General features: G+C 36.6%; 1 protein-coding gene across 1 annotated transcript; it reads left to right on the top strand.

The window, feature by feature from the left end:
* The first annotated feature begins 20637 nt into the window (after nt 1–20637).
* On the top strand, nt 20638–21928 carry LOC131053022 (uncharacterized). Its single transcript, XM_057987642.2, has 2 exons — nt 20638–20920; nt 21004–21928. Exons 1-2 carry the CDS (start codon nt 20747–20749, stop codon nt 21598–21600), a joined length of 771 nt encoding a protein of 256 aa, XP_057843625.1. The 5' UTR covers nt 20638–20746; the 3' UTR covers nt 21601–21928.
* Nucleotides 21929–27944: the final 6016 nt, after the last annotated feature.

Below are 27944 nucleotides of genomic sequence, written 5' to 3'. Positions count from 1 at the left end.
TTTCAACTTTCTATTTCTAGACTTAAAATAGCATAATAAAAAAAAACCATAATGTGTTTATTGATACAGAGATGTTTATTGTTTATTTATACATGTTTGAGTCTCAAATCTGTGTGATACATTTCAAAATCATATGATACAATTCATTCAATAGTAATACACCAATCTGTGTGATTCTCCATGCCAATTGCAAAAGTGTATACAAAGTTTGAGAACCCTTTGCAAATGACCTTGAATTCCCTTTTATAAAAACAAGGGAGCAACAACAGCTTTAGGACGAATTGCAAGTTTGCAACATGTGAAGATTGAACATCAAAATCACAAACTCAGCACATATTTATATGGCCATCACAAGCTATATTAGCAATTTAACATCTGCTACATGTTTGATGTCTCCTATTCAAAAAACAAAGTTCAAAATTAAATATTAATTCACGCCATGATAAATTAAACATAGATAATAGTAGTGCCTAAAACCTACTAATCAGAAATAGAGAAATGCATAAATGTTAAAGCAAGGGAGAATTTGAGAATACAAATTTACTAGCCGAAGTTTTGCACTGTGCATCATATATTCATAGGCTGTATTAGCAAAATAGCAATAGCGAGTGCTATTTTTTTCCTATTCATAAAATAGATTCATAGGATGGATTAGCAAAATAGAAATAGCGAGTGCATCATAGATTCATAGGCTGGACTAGCAAAATAGCAAATAGAAAAAACATAAAACCTTGAAATTAAGAATAAAAGAAGAAAATTGTGCAATACATACTATGATTCTTAAGAATTATGTGTCAGTTTTTGTAGGGTGCTCCACTCTTCGTCTGATGGAAGGTCAATATTCTGTAAACTATGGAAAGTCAACTCCAACTTCGTCAACATTTCATATTTAGAAGATTTACTTGACATCACTGTTTCATCCAATACCAAATTTAGAGTTGTAAATGGTTGGATGAATTCCATAAAGCTTTTGGGAGTTGTGTCCTTTGGAAGCAAGTCTAAATCAGACTTCATTTTTATCTCCATGCTTTTTTTGTAAGCTTCTTCTCCAATGAATTTATTTGATGTGTCAATAGGCTTAGGCAAACCAAGTTTAATCAAATTATTTTTCTTTTCTTGCAACTTCAATATCTTTTTTCCACAACTTTCCATAACTCCTGTTGTTTCCCTTAGCTTCTGGCATTTTTGAGTGATAGATGATGTCTTAACTGTGGCATCAATGTGGCTCTTAATTCCCTTGGATGCCAAGTAGCTGTCACTGGAACTGTAGACTACTTTTAGAATCATTTTTTCCATATCCTCTTTTGAATAAACATATGTGCTCTTCTCACAGTGCCCTTTGATTTTAATAAAAAATAGTCTCATACTTTCAATCGATTGAAACCATTCACACAACTTCTCACTCCTGTGCATTATTTGCCACCAAATGTTTTCTTGTATATACTTCGTTGTATTTTTCATATTATCTTTCAATCTATCCTCCAAAGTTTTAATTTTATCATTTGCATTGTGCAGGTCTTCTTTCATTTGTGCACATTTTTTTCTTTCTTCCTCTACTTCCTCTTGCAAATATTTTTCTTTTTCCTTCCCATGATCCAATAGGTCCTGTAATTTTTTCATTTCGGTGGCAGCAGACTCATAACTTTTGTATAATTATTGAAAACTGGCTTTTTCCTCAACAATTTTTTTACTGCTTTTAGCCAGATTTTCTGTCAGGTCCTTCAATTCTGCATCCTTCTCCTGCTCTGCAATTTCTATTGTAGAGCCCAAATTTTTTTATCCTTTTCTGTAAATCATTGCACTTGCTATCTGCTGCTTTCCTCCTTGATTTTTTGTTTTCCAGGTCTGTCTATAACTTTTCTATTTGTTTCTTCAATATTTTTTTTTCTCTCTCCACCTTTAGCAGTGAAGTGTAGACTACTTCGTTAGTCCTTTTTGACACACTAATTTGGTCCACATTATGTACTTTGGAAAAATCCATTTGGAAGGTGCTAACTTGAAATTGAGAGGGATCTATCTGACCGTGTGGTGGATTTTTATCTTTAGATGGGCCGGGGGGCATAACAACCATGAACTCCATCATATCTTTTTGTGGATCATATGTTGGAAATACCCTGTTCCTTGCAGGCTGTTCATTTACAACTTCAGACATGGAAACCCTATGAAATGCTTTCTTTTTTTCTTTATTTTCTTTTGTTGTGTGTTCATATTTTTCATAGTAATCACGGAATTGAAAATTTGGGCTTGTTGAAGCAATTGAATGTTTGAAAGGTGACATAGGAATACCATAGGCTCCAGTTCCACTTATTCCTATGGTTTTAACTAATGCTTGACCAGGATTACCAACAACAGTTCCTGATGCTGTCCCACTTCCACTGACACTTTCATGTGTAGTTTTCATAGTCTTTTGAGGTGTGTGATCTGAAGCTGCAAATGATTGATTTGTAGTGTCAGTGGAACTTGATATAGGATTCTCAATAGTATGAGATTGAGTATCTACCTCTAGTGGCCTCTTGCGAGACATATTTTGTTGTTTCCCTTGTCCAACACCAAGACAACTAGTATCAGTAGTAGTACCCATGCCAACCCCACCAATCATAGTGGCACTTGGCTGAACAATAATAGGAATACTATCCCCAGATTCCCCACCAGTGGCAGTGGCACTTGATTCACCACTAATGGGAATACCATGATGTAGTGGTGGTTGTGGATTTGAACCTGAAACAAATGTAGGTGGACCCTGAGGGTAATGAGCAGTACCTATCTGTGATGAATCTGAAGATTCAAGTAAGTCCAATGACTGGTTTATAAGGACCTTTTGATTTTGAATGTGATGGAAGTTGTACCTGAAGTGGATACCAAATGCCCTCTCCTTTGGCACCTAGACCACCACCTTCAAAACCCATTTTTTCCACAAGGTTTGCCCCTTTGCTATATTTTTCTTTCATGTACTCACTGACTCCACCTAATATTTTCGGGACTGTAGTAGGTATTGGAGGGGGCTCAACGACAACCTCATGCTCATCATCATCTTCAGTCCTACCATGCTCCATATCCCACAATTTTCTAAACTCTGCATCCTCATCGATGCTCTCAAATTCTGCACTTGTCTTTGGTTCACCGAGATTCCTCCTCATAGTCCAAAAATCATTTATTTTGGTTTGAGTGAAATAATTCTCTTTAAATTCATGCAGAATTGATTTGGGAATAGATTTGTTAGATGGATTAGTAGATTTTAAGTAGAAATTATAGGACCTCCTATTTTGGATGCCTTGGCCCTCCTCTGTTGTCCTCTCTGTGTGCATTTGCAATGCCATAATTTGTGATGAAATTTCTTCTTTTGAAATGTTATTGTCAACTACAATTTTCTCCATCTCTTTTTTAACCTCATCCCAGGAGTCCATGTTTCTAAGCTTTTCTAGAAATGGTTTACTTTCATGTTGACATAACGCTGAAGAGTTCCCATTTTTTTAAGCCTTTCTTGAACTACACCGATTGGATCATACTGCTAGAGACCCTCATCACCAAAGTTAAAAACTGTCGAAAAATCATGTGCCACATTGAATGCTTTTCTCTCAAATGTGAACCCTCCACATGAGAAAGGCAAGGAAGGAAATATTCTCTTCTTTTTTTGACCATGGAAGTGCCTATTTATGCTCTCCAATTGCCGTACATACTCTAATGCAGATACTTTCTCTGTCACATGTATTGGAAGTCTGTATGGTTTTACTGCCGATCTGTAAAACCTTAACACAATGGATTCTTCCATGAAGAACTAGTCAACCAATTCTTATTGACTTCCGAGTTGAATGCAATCTCTTTAAGACACAGGCAACCTAGGCATTGGAGTGCTTGTAATTTCATTATACATTGGTGCCAAAAAGAAGTCTACAAAATGGTTGTAGTTCTTTCTGTTATCATGCATCCTTATCTTTGGCGTCCAATCATATATTGGACACTTTGTTCTCTTCCCAGTCTTCTCATCAATCTTATAGCTCATAATTTGAAGCTTGTTGGTCTCGAATATTGCACGATACTTGGATAGAAGGAGATAGCATAAGTAGGATGAGAACCTAAATGTCTTACATGAACCTTTTTTGATCATTAGTAATTGTTTTTGCATGGATTTTACAATATGCTCAATAAAATTATATCTTACTGGTTGACCTGTACAATGGATATTATAAATCATTTTAAGAAGGCTTGCACCCACTTCCCTATCATTTTCCAATCCTAGGCAAAACGACAGCAAGGAAATAGCATCCCCAACCCATGGAACAAAAATGTTAGAATCATAAGGAGGCTTATGATTTTGATCCAACACAATACCAGTACAACTCTTTATTAGAGCTTTGATAAATTAATCTCTGCGACTTGGATCAAGACTCTAATAATTCCCTGCCAACTTTTCAAGGTCAATTTGGACGTTTGAGTTTTGGGCTTCAAATCCTAGGTTCAACAAATGAGCAAATTCTCCCTCGTTTATGGATAGAATTTCCTCTTTTGTATTTTTATGGACAATTGCTTTTTTATCTTCATCATAATTTTCAGCGCAGACCATGACAAAATCAGGGCAAGGGAATACTTTAGGTAACACCATGCTTCCCAATCCAACATCCCATGATGCAATTTTATTTGTTTTTTGTTGTAACATTGGGTTGAAAATAGTAAATTTTGCCCTAGATGCATCTCCCACCTTACTAGACAATGTATATCTAATATCTATGATACGCTTTTCACCATGGATAGCAGGGTCATAAATATCATGGTAAACCTGGTGTTTTAACCAATTCAGTTAGGTACATTTTATTTTTCACTTGGCTTCTTGTTGAACTACTGCTTCCCATTTTCCCCATCACTATTATTGTTAATAATTCAAAATAATGCTAGATAAAAACCTGTAAATGCTAACCCTCAAATTGGACCATGAGATTACCAAAAGCAAAAAAGGCGGGATGTAGGTGTTCTAGATTTTACCCAGAAATTGGAATTTATATTTCACTAGATTGGCGCAGACAGTCTTTGTTGTAACTTGCATTCCTCAATCTAGCAGTTGTTTTTGAATCTCCCCCGATTTACAAGTTTGTCGAAGAAATGAAAGACGATTATGATTTATGAGTCTCTTATTTTGAAAACTCTGAAAAGTAGAAAAGTAAAACCTAAAGGGAAAAATATCTAGAATCATGTTGTAATTTTATTAATTACTATTAATAACCATTTGATGCTGAAGAACAAAATTAATTACTATTTGATGCCGAAGGACAAAACATTCATTACTTCAGTATAAATTCTGAGGACATTAAGAATCATGATGTGATTTTATTAATTATAATTAATAACTATTCGATGCCGAAGGACAAAACATTCACTACTTCAATATACATTCTAAGGACATTAAATGTAATACGTTCAATTCTGGGCGAAGTTCTCCCAAATGTGTTCACTTCCCACATTCGGGCCGAAATCCACCCTAAGTCGTTAATCTTTGCTGATCCAACGGACGAGGGACCAAGGTACCTGTTGTGACTTTACGGGTCTGTTTTTTAAGGCTACTTAATAATTTTAAACTTCCGCCCAAAAAAGTGCTTAATAGACTTAATTATATTTAATTAAATTTAAAACGTTTCAATTCCGGGTGAAGTTATCCCAAATGTGTTCACTTCCCACATTCAGGCCGAAATCCATCCTAAGCTGTTGATCTTTGCTCATCCAACGGACGAGGGACCAAGGTACCTGTTGTGACTTTACGGGTCTATTTTTTTAAATCTGTTTAATAATTTTAAAGTTTTGCCTGAAAAAGTGCTTTATAGACTTAATTATATTTAATTAAATTTAAAACATTTCAATTTCGGGCAAAGTTCTCCCAAATGTGTTCACTTCCCACATTCGGGCCAAATTCCACCCCAAGTCATTGATCTTTGCTCATCCAACAGACCATGGTACCTGCTGTCAGTTGTCGTGGGTCCCATGACTTTGCTAGTTTTCGGGCACGCCACCCTACTCGTGTCACTTTTCCGGGCAAAGTTCTCAGAAATCTATTTACTTCCCACATTCGCCCCGAAATCCACCCTAAGTCATTGATCTTTGTTCATCCAACGGTCGATGGTACCTATTTTTAGATGTAGTGGGTCCCACGACTTCTACCATTTTTTTGGCATGTCACCATACTCTTGTCACTTTTCGGGTTTGATTTTTAAGTCTATTTAATCATTTTAAACCTTCGCCTGAAAAAAGCTTTAAAGACTTAATTATATTTAATTAAATTTAAAATGTCCAATTCCAGGCGAAGTTCTCATAAAGGCGTTCACTTCCCACATTCGGGCTGAAATCCACCCTAGTCGTTGATCTTTGTTCATCCAACTATCGATGGTACCTGTTTTCAGATGAAGTGGGTCCCACGACTTCTGCCATTTTTCTAGCACATCACCATACTCATGTCACTTTTCAGGTCTGTTTTTAAAGTCTATTTAATAATTTTAAAATTCCGCCCGAAAAAGAGATTTATAGTCTATAGACTATAGACTTATTTCTATTTAATTAAATTTAAAATGTTCAATTCCGGGCGAAGTTCTCACAAATGTGTTCACTACCCACATTTGGGCCGAAATCCACCCTAAGCCGTTGATCTTTCCTCATCTGACGAATGATGATACCTGTTGAGAACTTGAGTGTTGTCAGATGTCGTCGGTCCCATAATAAATGACATTTAAATTTTAAAGATGTGCAATAGTTTGAGATAACTATTAAATATAATGTTAATATTATTTGTAAAAATTTGAAATTAAAAAATAGTATAAAACATGAAACTTAGTTTCTAGAATAAAACAAATAACTAAATAAAAATAAAAATTTTGATATACAATTTGAAAGGTAAAAGTTTAATATAAAAAATAAAACATTCAATATTAAATCTAAAATATTAATTTAAAGTTTAACAAAATTCTTTGAAAATATGTTTACGATATATAATTTTAAAAAATAGTTTAAAAATATATATAAAAGTTCAACATAAATTTACTATATTAATTTAAAAAAATGTGCAGTCATCAACCTGTTAAGGCGAGCAAATTTGGAAAGTACAAATGCCAAGGTGGCGATTAATTGTTGCAGAAGGAGTTGTCTGCGGCATGTCGCACGAATGGAGGAAGGGGAGGATAGCAGGAAATCTTTTTCTTGATCTCATGGCATTAATGCCTTATCGTGCACATTCATTACCCGACCTATAAGACGGAGGCAGAATTTATTACCTTTTGATCTATGTACCAGTTTTTGCTTTGAAGTAGAACAAATCTGTAGTTTGTAGAATCGTACCTTCTGTAAGACATTTTTTGTAGGAAGTGATTTTGAAATTGCAGGTGACCATGGAGGCCAATTTCACACTTCGAACAGACAAGAAGTTGGTGCCCTTTTTGGGCAAAGTATCTGATAAACGAATGAACTTGGACTGTTCAGGTTTAAGGAGGAGAACTTGTGGGCGGCAGCTTGACTGATGCTTGCGAAGGAGGTGGTACATATTAGTAACCAGTATTGAACTAACATGGAGGTTTACTCTTTGATTCTAGCGTGGGCCTGTGAATTCGAACCGGAGGTGGAAAAGGTAAAACTCACATTGGTCAAATTGATTGATGGGGATTTTTTGATTAACCTGGATTCAATCTTGGAGTGGGTGGTGCCAGGAGTTGGAATTTGAATTAAGGAAGGGGACGACCAGGAGGAATTGCTTCCTTTTATTCATGGCCCAGAGGATGAAATCAAATACCAGTGTCGTGAACGTGCTCGAGTGGGGTGGGAAGTGATGAAACTCTTTGTGAAATTAACCAAGGTGGATGAAGTCCTGAAGGCTTTGCATGTGGTGGAAAGGATGAAGGTTGGTAGGGAATTGAGAGATAGGGTTGAAGAAGGAAGGGCCATACAGCTAATGGCAAGCTTGGAGGGTGAACCCCGACTTCGGGTGCCTAAACTACATTCCACAAATGAAAGTTGAAGTGGAACAAGGGAAAGACAAAGCATCGACCTTCGAGGAGGGAAGGGACTGGGAGGAGGCGACCCAAGGGGATAGTGAGACCGAGTGAGCGGCCTATCGGCAATGAACTAGTTTTTTTGTCTGCTTGCTATAAGCTATGGGCAGTATGGTTTTCTCTCTGTCTGTGTTTATGCATGAATGACTACAAATTTTGTATCTTGAAACTTTTGAATTAATAGAATGAAAAAACCTTTACTGATAAAATTATAATCAACCATAATCAATGTACAAATAATTAATGGAACGGACTAAATTTTTTTTTATAGCATTACATAAAAAAGATCACAGTATTAAATTTATTTCCATTGTTTAACAAATAATTGAAATAACATAGCTCATATACAAAAAACATTTGAAATAAATAAATAAATAAAAATGAAATAGAATTATAGAAAGCATTTTTATATCCATAAGACTGTAAGAGGCAAACTGAAACAAACTAGAATTTCAAAAACTATCATTAATATTTATGCTTTTGAAATTTACAATTTTTTCGTCTGAGACTTGAGTCCCCCCAAAACTTAAAAGCCAAAATGAGTGAGCCACTGGCACTAAGCCTGTTAGGGTTCGAGGACATAGGAAAAAAAAGATACGAGGGGGTGGGGCTAGGGCATAGGTAGTGGAATTGTTTACAATTTTGCCCTAAGAATCTGGCCCTCCTTCCATGTAGAATTCTTCAGACAGCATAAGCTGAGAGAATTCTTCAAGTCACATGCAGTTTGGAAAGTGGTCCAGGAGGAACCATTTTCGGAGAAAGTCCCTGCCAATCCGCACCCATTTTATGTGATGCGTTAGCTGCTCCGCATTCAGGTTTAGGAGAAACGGTTGCCTGGCCACTGGTACTGTTTGGTCAGGGAGGAGAAGCTTGGATAAATCACTTGTCCAAGGGATCTTGTTATGCCTAGCATATTTGTTTCCCCATTTGGTCTCCTTGAGTCAAAATATGGACCCCCTTTTTTTCTTCTTTTTGGTTTTACCTCGGAACTCCGGAGTCCCGGAGTCCTGAGGTCTTGCTATTGTTCTGACCTCGAAACTCCAGAGTCTCGACATCCCAAGGTCTTGCTGTTGTTCCGACCTCAGCACTCCAGAGTCCTGGAGTCCCGAGGTCCTTGTTGTTCTGACTTTGGAACTCCAAAGTCTCGAGGTCATGGGTCTTTTTGCCTTGGAACCCTAGGACCGTAGAGTCCCGGGATCATGTTTATAGTTTTCGTACGGATGGATTCGGGAGGCTATATATAAGAGATGATGAGCTTTTTGAGTTCATTTGTGCATTCAGAGCTTCTCCTCCCTAACCCCAAGTCACAAAACTCCAGACTTCCGAGCTCTCTCTTGGCCTTTGTTGGGTTTTCAATTCACCAGGTTGGTGAATTTTCTCCCCTTGTGATGTTTTTCTAGGTTAGATTTTCTTTTTGTTCTTTGTTTTTCGTGTTTTTTGTTTCTTTTGGGTGTGCCCTAGTTTTTCCCCCCCAGAACCCCAGATCCTCGGAGTTCCGGGTGCCCGCTCCATTTTCACCTCGGATCCCCAGAGTTCCCAGTTTCAACCTCCATTCCACCCTGGTTCCCCGGAGTTCTAGGTTTTGACCTCCATTCCACCCCGGATCCCCGGAGTCCTAGGTGTCAAACACCATTTTCACCCTGGAACCCCGAATCCCCGAAGTTCCAGGTCACCCCAGATCAGGAGCCCGGAACCCCGAATCCCCGGAGTTCCAAGAGGTTTTATATAGACTCTACCTCAGAACCTCGGATCCCTAGAGTTCTGAGCCTTCTTCCTTTGTACTTACCTCGGGACCTTGGGACCCCGAAGTCTCGAAGTGAATCAAAATTTATGTTTAGTATTGAGGACTGAAAATTTGTGTTTTCCCTGTAGGTTCCAGTGGTTAGATGGACTCATCCGCCAATAAGAGAGGCAAAGAAATTGACAGACTTCCAACCACCATGGAATACCAATATCAGGGACAGGTCCATGTTTCAAAGCTGGATGATCAAATCAAATGGGTCATGGACACCGAAGTAGTTCACATAGAAATTGGGGATATTGGAACCCAATTGGATAAACCCAACCTAGATGCTCTCCACTAAAGAATCAAGAGGTTTGGTCTAGTGGAAGCTACTGTATTCCGATAGTCGCTACAAGTACTAGAATTTATAATGGCCATCGCCCCATTCTACAAACCAGAGACCAGAAAGTGCACTGATGCACAGGGAAAAACTGTTATCGACTTGTCTTCGGATATGCTGGGGTTCGTCTTTGGAATCCCAACTAGGGAAGAGGCATTCTTACTAACTGAAGAAGACGCCTCGAAGGCATGGAACGACAAGGTATCAACTAGCAAAAGACACATGAATACCAATTGGCTGGAAGAAGAGAGAAAAACAGGGCTCAAAGCTACAGAGGTCCTGAGGGCGAACTTCAAAGAGCCTCAAAGGGACTTCATTATTATGCTCAGAAGGGCCTTCAGCAAGCCTGACTACAAGCATTTCCACCCCTGGATGTTCCAGTTTATGAGTACCATATTGGTAGGGAAGTAATATTTTGATTGGCCACAAATCCTTTCTAACAATATTTGTAAGCAGATGAAGGAGGTGCAGCATACCCAGAAGTTCTTTTTCACGTCCTATGTCATTTGGGTAGCTGCCATAGCCAGAAAATTTACAGGCCTACAGGTAGAAGGACAATTAGGAGAGAAGGAGGGACAAAAGAAGATATGGGAGTATTATTCCCAACTTACTCTAGCCAATTCTAAGGTACATTTCAAAAGGGTTAATGATGCCTTTATTTTCCCAATAATCATCAAATTAACAGGAGATACAGGATACTGGATTAGCCCCGAGGCTATGGCTATCATCCTGGAGTGGGCATCTTGGTTTATCCAAAACCCATGATCCACTTATATCAGGGTTAGTGGATTCACAAGGAACCCAATGTTGCTGCCTCATTATTGCAATGATAGGGTGATCCTGTTAGAATATGTAAGGCAGCTTGTAGGCCTCCAATCACTGTTGTCATCAAAGCATAAGGCAGGAATTGATTTCTCGATGTCCATTGGGTATTTTTCCTGTTCCAAGATATAGGTGGCAAAGTTGGTAAAACAAGAACTTCAAGATCTAAACTTGAAGGAATACGAGCACGCTAGGGAATTTTATGATCCCTACGGGAAACTTAAGCAAGCTATGCCTAAGGCATATGAGGGGCATAAGCCCAGCTTGGAAGACTTTTGGGCCAACTTGCAGGACAGTTTTGAGGCCAGGGAGAAGAATTATAACAGGTTGTTCATGCCGCAGGTGAGAGATTTTGGTATTGAGACTAACCTCCCTAGTTTCGTGTTTTTCATGTTTTTCCCTATTTGATTTATGTTCTCTTCTGCCTTGATTACAAATTGATATACTTCCTCTATTATTTCCAACCTGAGGGTAAGTGCATAGGGTATTTCAAATTTAAAGAACCTCGTACGCATTTAGGCTCATTTTGCCGAGCCTAACTAAAGCTAAACTGCATACGGGGTTTAAAGTATAGTAACCACGTACGCGGTTTAAAAACTAAAACCTTGTACGTGGTTTAGAAACTAAAAACCTCATACGTAGTTTAAAAACTAAAACCTCGTGTGCGGTTTAGAAACTAAAAACCCTGTACGCGGTTTAAAAACTAAAAGCCTATAAGAAATTTAAAAACTAAAAAGCCCCGTATGCGGTTTAAAAACTAAAACCCCGTACGCAGTTTAGAAACTAAAAACCTCGTACGCAGTTTTAATTTGTAAACCACATACGTGTTTGACTGTCAATAAAATATAATTCATTTAGCATTCCATTAGGTTTTTTGATAGGATATATACATAAAATATAACATTTAAGTATAAGTGACATTTCTCTTTGTCTTTTATCTTTCTTATAATGTTTGAGAGTCGTTCCAGATCTCTAAGAGTTTTAATGTAGATTCTAGTTTTTTGAGTATTCTTATAAATTTCAGACTTAGTCAAATTTCAGTAATTAGCATGCTCATATCAACATTATCTCTCTCATCTCTTCCCTACATTGATGAATACTAAGAGGGTGGGGGGGGGGTGAATTAGTATACCAAAGAATACTGTACTTAAACACTTTAACAGTCCATCAGTAAACCAGTAAAACAGTTTCACAAACAAACCAGTTAACACACATGCAAACCAAATAGCAAATAAGGCATTCACCCATAGAAGCACAATCACCATAACACAAGAGATTTTGATGTGGAAACCCAAATGGGAAAAACCACAGTGAGATGAAACTCACAAGTAACTATCTGCAGAATAGTAACCAAACCAATTAAGGTTAGACTGGTTAAGGTCATACAATGTTCTTTACCAGACTAGATCCTATTAGGAATCTCAATCTCTGTTAGGAGATAAGTCCGATTAAAGACTACCTTGTGAGAGGATTTCAGATCCACAGATGTGAACCGCCTTGTTAGAGGATTTACAAAGGCTTTTCTGGGCCTACCCGGTTAAGGGTTTCTGACTTGTCAAAGATGTGAGTAATCAATAAGTGAATGATCTAGCAAATGGCATAGTCTGCTTGATTAGATCCATGATAGCTCATTGCTAATGCATTTCAGCATTACTTCAGTCTTTAGTAAATCCACACTTTGTTATAGCACACAGACTTGATCTTCTTAGTTAAGATCGCACATACAAGAACTTCGTCAACCACCAAAAACCTAACAGCTACACACATACTCTCTTCTAAACCCTAGACATGATGTCCTTAAAAGGAATCTAATTTCATGTCAGTCCAATAGGATTACATTGCAAGTTCCTAGGTTCATTGTATCTAGACACATTTGGTAACATGACACAAAATCACCGTCAAAGTGTCGGTGGATGGTAACTCATTACAAAAATATACCGATTGGTAACTCATCACAGAGTATTACCGGTTTGTACAACTTTATCGGTTACTGGTTGGTAACTCAGAGTAATACTAGTTCAAACAAATTATCGGTTGACAAAAATGAAGACTGGGAAAATGATAATTGCCACTTCTAGCTCCTTTGTTCCGCTCCGCTTGAGATCCTCAAACTGCTTGAGCTCTTTATGCCGCTTGGGTCTTCATACTGCTTTGAGATTGGTAAACAATTTTTGCATAACACCTATAGTCTAAATACTACAACATAATACCGGTTTGGAACAAATACCGGTTGAGCATAATTCATACATTCAAAAAGTGACCTCATAGCAAGTGTGTCTCCATCAATGACAATCACAACAAAATCATCAAAAATGCAAACATACATTCCCCCTCTCTCTTCCTTAACCCCTACCTTTTTGTCTCTTAGGCATCTCCCTCTCTACTTTCTTCCCTCTCTTGGGTATCTCTCCCTCTCTTTCTCATCTCCCTCACCCTCTTTCTCTCTTTCATCTATCCCTCTCTTTCTCTCCTTCTCTCAAATATCTCTATCTCTCACTCTCTCCCCCTATCTTCACTATCTCTCTCTCTCTCATTCTCTCCCTCCTCCCTTTCTCTTCCTTTGTCAATTATTTATTTCTCTCTAACTCTCTTTCTCTCTCCCCCTCTCACTCCATTTCTCTTTCTCTCAAGTCTCTCTCCATCTCTCTATCAAGTCTCTCACTATCAACCTCTCTCTCTCTCTCTCTCTCTCTCTCTCTCTCCCATTATTTCTTTCTTAAGTCTCTCTCCCTCTCTCCCTCTATCTCTCTATCTCACTCTCCTCCTCTGTCAAGTGTATCTCTTTCCCACTCTCTCCCTACCTCCCCCCTCCCTTTCTATTTTTCACTCAAGCCTCTCTCTCTCTCTCTCTCTCTCTCTCTCTCTCTCTCTCTCTCTCTCACACACACACCACACACACACACACACACACACACACACACACTCATTTATCTCTTATCTCTCCCTCTCATTCTCTATCTCTCTATCTCACTCTCCTCCTCTCTTAGGTGTATATCTCTCCCATTCCCTCCCTCTCCTCCCCCTCTCTCCCTCTCTAGGGTCATATGGTATTCTTAGGGGTCATATGGTATTCTAGGGATCCATGCATGTGTCCTAAGGGGTCATAGGACATCATATGACTCCTTAGCACACCATATGACCCATAACAACACATAAGAGGTCATATGGAGTCCTAAGGGGTCATAGGACACCATATGACACCTTAGCACACCATACAACCCATAATGACACCAAATGGTGTCCTAAGGGGTTATAGAACACTATATGATCTCTTAGGACACCATACAACCCATAATGACACCATATAGAGTCCTAAGGGGTCGTAGGAGAACTTGAACTTGGAGGACACCATTTTGTGTTTTTTCATGTCATATGGTACTCTTAGGGGTCATATGCTATTATTTTTGTGTTTTTTCATGTCATATGGTATTCTTAGGGGTCATATGGTATCCTAGGGATCCGTGCATGTGTCCTAAGGGGTCATAGGACACCATATGACCCATAACGACACATAAGAGGTCATATGGAGTCTTAGGGGTCATAGGACACCATATGACCCATAATGACACATAAGAGGTCATATGGAATCCTAAGGGTCATAGGACACCATATGACCCCTTAGCACACCATACGACCTATAATGACACCAAATGGTGTCTTAAGGGGTCATAAAACACTATATGACCTCTTAGGACACCATACTATCCATAATGACACCATATGGAGTCCTAAGGGTCGAAGGAGACCATATGATCCCTTAGGACACCATATGACCCCTAATGACACCATATGGTGTCCTCATGGGTCATAAGGTGTCTTAGAGGTCATAGGACACCATAAGACACATAACGACACCATATGGTGTCCTAAGGGGTCATAGAACACCATATGACCCTTAGAACACAATATGACCCCTAACAACATCTAAGGGGTCATACGGTGTCCAAAGAGGTAATAGGACGCTATATGATCCTTAGCACACCATAGGACGTATAATGACACCAAATAGTGTCCTAAGGGGTCATAGAACACCATATGACCCTTTAGGACACCATATGGTGTTGTTATGGGTCATATGGTGTCCTGAGGGGTCATATGGCATCCTATGACCCCTTATGACACCATATGGTGTTGTTATGGGTTGTATGGTGTCTTAAGGAGTCATAGGACACCATATGACCTCATAGGAAACGATATGACCTCTAATGATACCTACAGGGTCATATGGTGTCCTAAGGGCTCATTTAACACCATATGACCCTTTAGGACACCATACGACCCATAACAACACCATATGGAGTCCTATGGGGTCATATGGTGTCTTAAGGGATTATAGATCACCATATGACCCCTTAGGACACTATATGACCCATAAAGACACCTAAGAGGTCATATGGAGTTCTAAGGGGTCATAAGACACCATATGACCCCTTAGTACACCATACAACCCTTAAAGATTATCCAACCAATACATCCACATGATCCAAAGAAACCAATATGTTCATCTTCTTCAAAGGTTCTACTTTATATCCTATCTTCTTTTAAAAAAAAGGAAAACCGACCTTGTCAATATTCTTATCACCTCATCTATATGAAAACAAAAAGAAGATATATTGGAGGGAGAGGAAGAGAGAGAGAGAGAGAGAGAGAGAGAGAGAGAGAGAGAGAGAGAGAGAGAGAGAGAGAGAGAGAGAGAGAGAGAGAGAGAGAGAGAGAGAGTACACACACACATGTGTGTATATATATACTTAATATATTATATATTATTATACACACACACACACACACACACATATATATATATATGTATCACATATTATATATACAATATCATATTATACGCACTCCCAAAATTTAAACAAACTTAGCACGTACGCGCTTTTTATAGTTAAGATAGAGTGTACGTGCTTCTTACACCATAAGTACCCCGTACGCGCTTTTTATACCATAGGTAGCCCGTACGCGCTTTTGACTGTTTAGGATTGGAAATAGGCCTGGATGACAAAGCTACGGTTTGGAAGTTTGATTTCCCTCCATTTCCCTCCTTTTTGACGTATTTTATTTTATCAACTTGGTTTCTTGACTTTGTTATCATCAGGTTTACACTTCATCAAGTGGGTATTTCTAAAATTGCCACCATATTTTCACCCATCTTCTAAGATTTCTAACAATATAATTTTTTAAAAATTTGAACAACAATAACATATTATTATTGAATTTCTTTTACGAGTGTCTCCATAGTTCTCACACACATACGTGCACCATTTTTTTAATAAATTTTGATATACTTATCCAAATTTAAAAAACTTTATATATTATTGTAGTGCACTTGATTCTTTACAATTTAAAAAAAAAATTGTATTTTTCAATTTTTTTAGTGCAACTTATGCTTCGCGCACGAACAGGTACCTAATTTTCAGGATGTGCTCGATTGGAAAAATCATAAAAGAAAACAATAATCAACAAAAAATTACAAAACAATACACATCTTCTAGTGCTCACCCTTAACTATCTTTCTGCCAAAGGATTTGTCAAAATACTAAATCTAATTATGACTTTTTTGATGCGCATGTCAGACACTATGTTATGTTTTTCTGAAAAAATCAGGGTCTGTTTTTCGTGTGTGAAGGATTTGACCCCCTTAATCTTATCCAATTTTAAAAAAATTTAGTAGTTTGGAAACTAGATTCAGAGTAAGACAATATTTATTCTTTGATTATCTTCATATCTTGAGTGGATGACTTTCAAATTTTGCCTCCAAGTTCAAGTTCACCTCATTTCAGAAAAAAAAAGTGTCCACTTATAGCCCCTTTTTTACCACCTTCTTTGTGAACTTACCCCTTACCAAATGTATTTATTCCTTAAACATCCCTCTAATTTCGTTAATATATCTTGCAATATTTTCTTTTCTTTCTTCACTATGAATAGTCCTAATGGTCATTTTGTAAAATTCTTCAATTAATTCTTTTATAGTCATATGTCCCTTTTCCTAAAATTTTATATTATCTACAACAATTTGAACTCATAATGAATAAGTACAAATTGTTTCTTCAAATTCACAACAATCCTATCCTACGTTGTTATCTTTTATTTTCCTCCTTTTTTGGTTTATATGTGTACTTCTTTCCACTGAATAATAAGAAGTTCTTTCATTTTTGTTTTTAGGAATTTAACCCTTACAAGATCTGTAATTTCTTCGTACTCAAAAAAACATTTATCCAATAAACAAATCATTTAATGTTTGGAGCACTAGAATAATTAGAAACCTCAATTCTAAGTTTCTTACCAAGTTTATAAATGGCCTTACAAAATTTTTACCTAATCTTTTTCTTCTTCTTCTATTTTTTATATATCTTGCTCAACAATTTGTGCATCTCCTCTTTCATTCTTTTCTTCATCACTCTCATAATAATTGTAGGATTTAGACCTCTTTTAGATAATTTAATAAAACTTTAATCACCCTCATAAACTAAAATATTTCCTCTATTCTTCCAACAATTGTCTCCCTCTCTCTATGCTACCTTCATCCTAATTCTGAATGATATTGAATGTTGTTTATGCATGAAAATCAAGCCTTATGATCTTAGTTAGTTGCAAGGTGATACAAATTTGAAGTCCTTAATGAAGCATGTAGTTAGCCAAATGTGTAAGGAAATTCTACCAAATTTAATGTGATGATGTAACACTTGATCCAACACAATGAATTCCAAAATCTCTCCTAGGTCCAATTTATTGTGTGATGTATCCCTTTGTTGTCATAAACTTTGAAAATCTATTGTAAACCATGGACAATGAAATTAAGTGTCAATTTTTCAAGCTTGCTGAAATTTGGAAACCAAGTTATGCCTTTACAATTAAAATGACATTAATAGATCATTTAGAATATTTATTCCAAGCTATAAAGTGAGATGTGCAACTGTGATGAATTTGATAGGATTTTGAATGACTGACTACTAATGGAAACTTATTAAAAAAACAAAGTAAAGTATTTTAAGTTGATGCAAGATTTTTGTTACACCCTAGGATGCTCACGTATCACATATTGCCTTATAACCCTTTGCCAATTGGATATGGGTTGATTCACAATAGTGGTTCCCACTTTTACTCACAAAGGAAAATCGCAGGTGTGGGAAATTATTTTTTAAGGTGGTTCATACGAACTAGTGGCATTCGCTCAAACGAACACCATTTCGGGTTGGGGTTTGAAGGAACCCAAACCCGAAATGGGTTCATTTGAACCCAATAAAATATTATATTTTAAGGGGTTCGCTGAAACCCCCTTCAAGCGAACCCCTATTAAAATATATATTTTAAATGGTTTGTACCTTCCATGTTCGTACAAACATGGGTTCAAACAAACTGCAGGGAATTCATTTGAACCCTCTTCGCTCAAAGGGGTGTTTATTTGAACCCCCTTTCTAGGAATCTCTCCCCCAGTCTCTTTAGACTTGTAAGAAATTTTGGCCTTCAAACCTCTAGTTCAAGGCTCAAATGAGAGAATCTTCACAACCCAAAATGTAGGACAGTAATCCTCGAAGCAAGCTTTCTAATGACTATAATTTTATTACATTGTGAGTTTATTATGATCTTGTTTTTTAAATTTTACCGGATATAGGTTTTTCACTAAACTTGAACTTCTATGTTCAATGCATTGAGAAAAATATTAAACTAATTCAAAAACAATCTGAAAAATATCTATGCACTAGGTATTGATGTCTTCTTTCTAACCAAAAAAAAGAATTTCGATATATATAGAATAAGTTATGTGTTCAAACATACATCTATGTCTAAATTATAATTAGTCCGACTTTAAAACTTAATAAAATGAAAAATATTCAACATATTACTATCAAACCAATTGCATGCACTGGGTATTAATGTTACAAACCAAAATTCGAAAGAATTGAGTTTTTATCATTTATATAAAAAAAATTATGCATTTTGGGATGCACATCACTTTTAAATAATGTTGTTTGCTGTAAAAAACTACTTTTTGAGGGAGATGGAAAAATCAATACAATTTTCTTCAAAAAATTGAAAAAAGTATATTTAGAATCTGTAGACAAGATGTTATAAATCACTAGTTTACATCATCTTCAAATTATTAACGGTTTAAAAGTTATAGGTGTTGGAAAGTGAAGGTTTTTTTTTTAAATGTTCATCTAAGTGTCAAAGTTGGCCAAAAAATGGGAACCAGTATTGTGAGTTCACCCATCTATGCAACTTATTTTTGTAATATATGATGGTACAACTCATAGTCCATTTATTGATATGTATGTTTACTTTCAAAATTACATGATTAAATTACTTTTATAAGGAACAATTGCTTCCAATTCATTATTTACATGAAGCTCAAATAAGTATGCACTTTTAGTTTATTCTTTACCTTGTTTTTTCATTTCTTCTTACTTGATTTATTGGTAGATCATTTGCAATACAAAATGGAGCAATAATAATTGCTTACTTGACACAATAAAAACAAGAAGACACACTTGACGCAATTAAAAAAAAATACTTCAATTTGGAACTATGATAGTTGGGAGGGGTTTTAAATTAATTAACAATGAGATTCAAGGTTTATTTTATCGATTTATTCTACCTATAACGGTTAAAGAAAAAACTATTTTTAATACTGATTAGTCATTTTGTACATTGTATGTTGGTGTATGCCAATGTGATTGTTCATTTTAAGAAAATATGTATACATTATAGTGTCACTTGCAAATTTAATTCCCATGAGTTGTATTCAAAGTTGAGTATAGTAAATGAGATTAACAAAGATGGATCTAATAGAAATAACAACAATGGTCATTATGTTCAAATTGGGGAACATAATTCTTGGTGCAATCCACTCTAGGAAGATCAATGTTATGAGAAACGGATAGGGGACGTTTTGAGTGAAATGGCATGGTATAAAAAAGTGTTTAATTAGATTTTGGGTAAAATAATAGTCACATAAATGCATATCCTTGAAATGTGGCCTTGTATGCATATCCAAATATTGTGTTTGACAAAAGAAGAGTGAGGTGTTGATTTTAAATGTGTATGTCTATACGTATACATACACATACACATACACATACACGTACACATACCCACACACGCACGCACGCACACACATGCACACACGCACACACGCACCCACCCGCACACACGCACACACACGCATGCATACATGCATACATACATGGATTAGATTTTGGGTAAAATAATAGTCACATAAATATATAACCTTAAAATGTTGTCTTGTATGCATCTCCAAATATTGTGTTTGACAAAAGAAGAATGAAGAGTTGATTTTAAATGTGTCCACATCTATATGTATATACACATACACATACACATACACCAAATATTTCAAATGGGGCTGGTAGTTAGAAGGCATCTCCCTAAGTCATTTTAATCATGCATTATTAGGAGGCGATTTTTGTTTTTCTAATTGGACAACACAGTTGTAAGATTTTAGTAGCAAACACTGTAGTTAGATATTATAATCAAATTACATTGTCAACTTCCATGCTATAATTGTTAACTTAGTTTTGGGAACTGAATACTAAAAAGGAAGTAAATCGCTCTTGAGGCAAGCCGTTAAACATGTTCATCACGCCTCACCTCTTTATATATGTCTTATCTCACTGCACCGACCCAAACAGACTTTTTCCGAATATTTTTTTCACATACTTTATCACACTCTGCCACCGAATAAAGATTCCTTTTAGAATTTTTTATCGCAGTTCCTTTTATATATTATGGAAGAGGCAAAGCTCTGTGTGAGCCTCAACCATGGATGACAACAACTTCCCAAATGCAAAAGATGTCTATGGCACAGTCGCCAAAACTTACGCACAGTTCAGGCCCCGCTATCCCTCTCAGCTTTTCTCCTTTCTTTCTTCCCTCACTCCACAACATGAGCTGGCCTGGGATGTGGGCACAGGCACTGGCCAAGCCGCCATTGAGGTAAGTAACTTGTTTATCATATCTTTATCACAGATCTTCTCTTTATATATATAACACTCTGTTCTGTGTTAATGGTAAAGCAGTTATCAAAGCACTATGCGAGAGTGGTGGGCACAGACACCAGTGAGGGGCAGATTCAACACGCAGAGCGCCGCCACAATATAACATACGCTGTGACGGCGCCGTCATTGAGCGAGCAAGAACTGCTCTCCATAGTCGGCCCTGAATCTTCCGTGGATCTGGTCACCGTCGCCACAGCCGTCCACTGGTTCGATTTGGATAAATTTTACGCGCAGGTGAAACACGTGTTGAAGAAGCCCGGCGGCGTGATTGCGGTGTGGGCGTATTGGAAGCCGATGGTGGATCCAGCTGTTGACGCCGTTCGTGAACGGTTTTATCGCAGAACAAACCCGCTTTTCCATCCGGCTGTGAAAATGGTGCTGGATGACTATGAAACTTTGCCGTTTCCATTCGCACCAGTGGAGACAATAAAAGTGGAGATCGAAGAAGATAGGACGTTTGATGAGTATATGGGGTTTTTCACAACGGGGTCTGCAATGGTGGGAAAGGAAGAAATCTTGGAGGAGTATAGGGCGGAATTTGAGGCGGCGTGGGGAGCCGAGCTCCATGTGACCAAGACTGTAAAGTTTCCGCTCTGCTTAAAGGTTGGGACGGTTTGAAACAGAGCAGAGATTCTGTTGGTAACATGCAAGCTTTGCTTTAGTTTTAATATGGTTTAATGTGTTTTATTGCATGGTAATCATATGGTTTGGTGAGTCTTAAATCACTAAATCATACATTAGGTTTAAGGAATGTGAGTCAATTCTGAGTGTTTTAACATTTTTAAGTTTAGAAGTTAAAAGCTGAGTGTGTGATTTAAGCTGTTAATTTGGAGATATCTATTTGAGTACTATTAGGCTTTACATGTTACTACAGACATACATGTCTGTCAATCAAGTTTTTTCCAGAAATAATAATAAAAGGCCCTACAAGTTGGTTTTAAATTTATCCTTTTGGAGGACTCTTTGTAAGTCATTTAAAAAAGGATACAATATTGGGTTAATGATTTAGGAAAAAATTCTAAGTCAGATAAACTTATCTATAAACCAAAAAGAACAAGACAATAATTTTTTTTTTAATCATACTTAAATTCATATAATAATATATTCATATTATAATGTATCGCTTATTGTTACATCATATCAAATATTGTATCACTGATATTTTTGTTCACTTATTTTTGTGTCAAAAAACAAGTTATATATTAATCGTTTCGGTCTGCAACTTTCTATTTTATGTTTCCCAACTCTCTTTCATCCTGATGATGGATCACCGAGTGTGATCCGAAACATTGATGCAAAAACTATTACACAATCTTATCCAGAAATCTTGGCAAAACAATTATGAATTGTGGATATCTAATATCATTAATTATAGAAATTATGATAGGAGGTATGGACAATTAAATTTTTCTTAATGTCTTAAGATCTATATAGATTAACTTGCATATTGAATTGGATATTGAAGTAAAAAATATACCTATACTAATATATTTGAACATATAACATGTCTTAAAAAAAAAATCCAAATCTAAACAAAAAATTCTGCCTATTTGACTTTTACCAAAAGCATATTTGCTTTACATCCTGTAAAAAGTCCCTTAATTATGACTATAAGATGAATAAAAACTAATAATAGTAATAATTGTAATAATATCCTGCTTTGATAGAAACTAAAAATAATATATATTTTTGTAGTGCTTCTGAGTAGTTTTAACCAAACTAGCATATAGAGCTTATCCCCAAATTTGTGAAAACCCATATTGTAGATACATACTGCACATCCACATTCATGTTTGAAAAGTACCATTTTTAAGGGTATTTTACCCAATAGTCCCGTGCCCTGCTATTCATGCATTATGTCAAACAGTTGGCATGCTTTCTCATTACTTACCGGTCCTCCTTTTTGTTGAACATCTCGTCATAGAACAGGTCAAATGGTCAGATACTTGAGGATAAATTTCTTCATATTCTTTGAGAGTGCACGGATGGATATCCATACCCTGATCCTGTGCTCCCATTTTAGCATACACAGGCATGGAAGTAGAGGTTGCGATTTTCTTTGTGATCTGTATTTGAACTTTTAGAGCCTTTCTCTTTCTCTTGCAAAACTACATTCAAACATTTCACCTGTCTCATTTCTGAATCAAAATTAGAAAACTCTTGGCTTTTTGTATTATACCAACGCTTGGACTTCCCCCTTCTGATATCATGACATTCAGGGTTTCAGGTTTTCATTTGCATATTTCCTTTCGCCATCCAGGAATGTAGTCAAAACATGCAACTTGTAGTATTTGAGAGTTGAGGAAGTTCATGCAGTTTGCAACCTGTATGAATTCCAAAACTGTGATCACTTGCAACTAGATAAAGTCTTGGGTTTAGGAAACCATATTTCGAATTTTTGTAAATTTTTTCAACTTTACAATTAAATGCTATATATCTTTCAGTGCTTCATAATGGTCATAACCAGACTAGCATAAAGCTTAACCCCAAATTTGTGAAAAAACATATTGCAGACATTCCTGTAAACATCTCATAGACTGCACAACCACATTCAGGTTTGGAAAGTCCCATTTTTAGGGCATTTTACCCGATAATCCCATGCCCTGCTATTCATGCATTATGTCAAACAGTTGGCATGCTTTGTCAATACTTACCAGACCTTTTTGTTGAACATTTCGTCATAGAACAGGTTGAATGGTCAATACTTGAGGCTAAATTTCTTCATATTCTTTGAGTGTGCATGGGTGGATGTCCATACTCTGATCCCGTGCTCCCATTTTAGCATACACAGGCATGGAGGTAGAGGTTGCGATTTTCTTTGTGATCTGTATTTTAACTTTTAGAGCCTTACAAATAGGTTGTGAATGTCTTTGTGCTTGCAAAACTCCATCCAAACATTTCACCTGTCTCATTTCTGAATCAAAATAAGAAAACTCTTGGCCTTTTGTAGTTTATCAACATTTGGACTTCTCCCTTCTGATATTATGACATTCAGGGTTTCAGGGGTGAAAGGACATTTGCATATTTCTTTTTGCAATCCAGGAATGGAGTCAAAACATATAACTTGTAGTGTTTTAGAGTTGAGGAAGTTCATGCAGTTTGCGACATGCATGAATTCCAAGATCTAGAAACTTAGTAGATTATCTCTTGAATTTGGGAAACCATTGCAATTCGACTGTATGTTACTCCAAATTTTGGCAGCATCTTTCAACTTAGCAAATACCAATGTGAACTTACAAATTTTGCCATACAAAACACAAAAGAAACATAAGCATATGAAAATTAAAATATTAAATTTAAATTTGGTACAGAAAAACTGTAAAAATTAAATATTTTAAAAAATTAATTAATTAATCTTTTTTTTTTGTATTGCATATAAGGAGTAAAACTGTTACAAAAACTGTCATAAACAGAGTTCAACTAATTACAGCTGAATGTGCACAAGGATCGCAAATCTAGAGAACTACATATGTATGCAGAAATCACATAGGATTATACACAGATTTTACACAAAAATATGCATATGTATGCAAAAATTACTGTCAAAACTAGAAGATAAGAGATGTAATGTAGTGTCAAAAGCTGGATCAAGACTGATCAAAATCTTGAAAGGCCTCCATCCAGGTTGTCCACCCCAATGGGCCTTCCATCCACATGACCTGCTTACCCTCAAGGAGTTGGGTAAGCATCTGGATGTGATCCTTCGTCGGGTCTTTGATTTTTCCAACCTCTACTCCCAAGCTCTCCATTGCTAGGTCAACGACTTGTTTTTTTCCTGCGGCCTGCCTCCACTTATATCCGTTCTCCATCTCATGTAGGTACATCTTGGCATTTCCATCTTTAATGAACCTGAGGAATTTGTGCTTCTTAATGTTCATTGTCACAGATACCTGCATAAGAATTTGGTGAAGGGTGACTCCACGAAATGACTCAGTAAGGGCCCTATCTATACCTTGGAACTTATCTTCATTTTTAATTTTCCATATATACCATAAAATTTCAGTGGAAAGAATATACCAGAATAATTTAGTATCCTTTTTCAAACCCTTAATATATCTAGTGAGAACATCTAGAACAAGAATCTTCTTAGGAATATATATGCCAAATAACAACCAAATTTCTCTAGCAATAGTACATTCAAAGAAAATGTGCCTAACGGACTTAGGTACTCTACACACTTTGCATATATCGGTATTATTATGATCTTTTCTGAATGGCAACCTATTAATTATCATCAACCATCTAAAGCATTTTTTTTAGGTGTGATAGGAGTGGTCCAAAGTCGTAAAAATATCTTTTGCCACTATTTCACTGAGAAATCTGCAAACCACAGATTGTTAGCATGCATTATAATAGATTCAACATATGTTAGGGTATTGTAAACAAAAATAGCTTTGACATTAGACACATAAATAACATTGTTCTACATTAGCTTAGTACAACTTTCACTAAAACTCTTGCCTTTCTTGGGTAACTGCAGGTGTGAATAAGCATGCTTCATCATGTTATAGGTTCTCTTCTGGGAATTCTGCAGGTCAAATCTATCTCTAAGGGATTCCTAGCTAAGAAGCTTACCATTCTCTATAATGTCCTTAAAGCATCAAATTCCTTTAACGGCCCAAGCTTTGGCAGAGCAGCCTTGCGTAAGCGCAAGAGGTTTAGACGAATGGAAAAGGTTCCACCAGATAGACTTTTCCCCATGGATGTGGTCATTGTTGTTGGCCCTATTATTTGTGATGAAAGGTCTAATAGTTTCCCAGGCTTTCCAAATAGACTTAAAGACACTCGAACCTTGCACTGAGACGACAAAACCTTCAACCACTAGGTCACAAAAAGGAAGAGATTTCCATGATTTAGCCTTCTTTAGCACAACTCTTAGGATATTGTTTCTTACCAAAATTTTCCATGGTTCAAAGCCATCAAAAGCCTGAAAGATCCACTTTGCAGGAAAGGCAACCCCTTGTATTTTCAAGTCTTTTAACCCAAGTCCTCCTAGATTCTTCTCTACGTGGCATCACCCCCACTTAACAGAGTGTATCTTTTTATTTCCTTTCTCATCCAACCATAGGAAGTTTCTAACAACTTTTTGAATTTCCATGATTTGGTAGTTGGAGAACATCCACACTGAGGAGCAGTAGATACTGTATGAGGATATGTTGATTATAATTAGGGAATGGTGGATTCCAATTGCCTTGGGCAACATTGGAATCCGCCCAAGGGGGCCAACCCCTTTCTCCAATGTATAGGGCTGGGCCCTATACCTCACTTCACTCCACGCTACATAATGAAACCTCATGCTATATGCATAATAAAGTGCTTGCTTAAATAGGGCCGACCCTATCTATCAAGGCATTTCGGATTAAAGAGATTCAAATTAAATTAAAAGTAATTTATATTAGGCCGACATAAAAAGGATTTTGCATCACATATATATAAGACATATCTGCCTCATTCAGAATACAATTTATACACATCCTTCAAGCGAAATACATATCTGCTAATGATGCGAAGTTCACACATGCCTAAGGATGCAAAGTATACATCTGAGTTCACACATGACTAATGATGCGAAGTATACAATCTGATTAATGCAAAAGCTGATGAAGGAATTTATGCGAATCATCCCTACCAATTAAAGAAGCAAAAATCAAGTTCTTGTTGTCATAAAGAAGGTTGAGTTGTTCCAGAATTAAAGTGCCAGGGTTACTGAATCAGTGTAGATCTAGAGGCTTGAGTATGAGTGCTGATTGGTGTGTTGAAGGAGCAGACCTGATATACATGAAAGTGCAGACCTGTGGTTGATTCCATCAGCCCTAAGAGCGAACACTTCAGACATCTTCAAGGACCTAAGATAAGTGTTGTAACTGTTATATGAATATAATCCATAATCAGATCTAAGGATCTTTTCTGGCTGGGTTTTTCCTCCTAGGAGGTTTTCCCAGGGTAACCATGTGTTGTTCTTATTTCTTTATTCATTTCTATGTCATGCCTAAATCTAGAAATCTCTAAATCTTTCAGCTAATCAAACTAAATTATGATTTATGAGTTTATATTAATCTGAAAGTAGTAAAAATAACATGGTATCAGAGCTATAGGCTAGATCAACTTTCAGTTTTTAAAATTTAGTACTCCTTTATTTCTAGATTGTTGTCTCATTCATAGGTCAGGTTAATGGGGCAGAAAGTTGATGATAGGCTTGATGGAAATATCAGAGATAGGTTCGTACCAACCAGTGATCATATTTAATCATGTAATTTCAGTCTCTTGTCCTTTCCTTCTTTGGTGACAGGTTAGTAAATATAAGGATCTCTCAATAAGACGACTTTGATAACAATGAAAATATTAAATTTTAAATGAACAAATCTTCTATTTTAGTCCTTGTTAAACTGAATATTATAAGAGGATGCTTGGTTAATTAAGGTTGTTGTTAAGGGCTTATTATTTTGGGCTACAACTTTATGTAGTGGTTAAGATCTTATTTAAATAAGAGTTGCAGATCTGATTGTGAAAGGGTGTGTCTCTTGCCAAAGAACATGCATGATGAGGAGGTGTGACATCCCCCTCATATTGAGAGACATAAAGGAAAGAAATCAAAGCATCCAGTGATATCACCTCAGATCGGATCGGATCAGAACTACTATTAAGTTACAGGCAGTAACATCTTTGTTCTAGGTGGTATGCATGGGGATGTGCTTAATGTATGCTTAATATATGATACTTGATAATGTTCTTATGCAAAATTTAATAATAATATTAATATGGACTACAATATGTATGACAGTTATACTTAATTTCATATATATTTATAATACATGACAAGTTAGTATACTTATAGCCTAATGCTTGTTACTACTGTCAGTATTTAAGAAAGTTGAGAATGGAGTTGTTTCCAAAGAGGGGCAGTCTAAATCCAATCAATAGGATGATTCCCAAGATGGGGTAACGATCAGCATCCCGTAAAC

Source organism: Cryptomeria japonica, chromosome 4 (genome assembly GCF_030272615.1).
Source record: "Cryptomeria japonica chromosome 4, Sugi_1.0, whole genome shotgun sequence".
NCBI classification, from domain to species: Eukaryota; Viridiplantae; Streptophyta; class Pinopsida; order Cupressales; family Cupressaceae; genus Cryptomeria; species Cryptomeria japonica.
Note: the sequence above shows the minus strand (reverse complement) of the source record. Positions and strands in the feature narration are given on the sequence as shown.

Coding starts and splice junctions, on each gene's coding strand:
- LOC131053022 (XM_057987642.2), top strand. CDS start 20,747: ATGGATGACAACAACTTCCCAAATGCAAAAGATGTCTATGGCACAGTC. Junction 20,921..21,003: donor CTGGCCAAGCCGCCATTGAG/GTAAGTAACTTG, acceptor ATGGTAAAGCAG/TTATCAAAGCACTATGCGAG.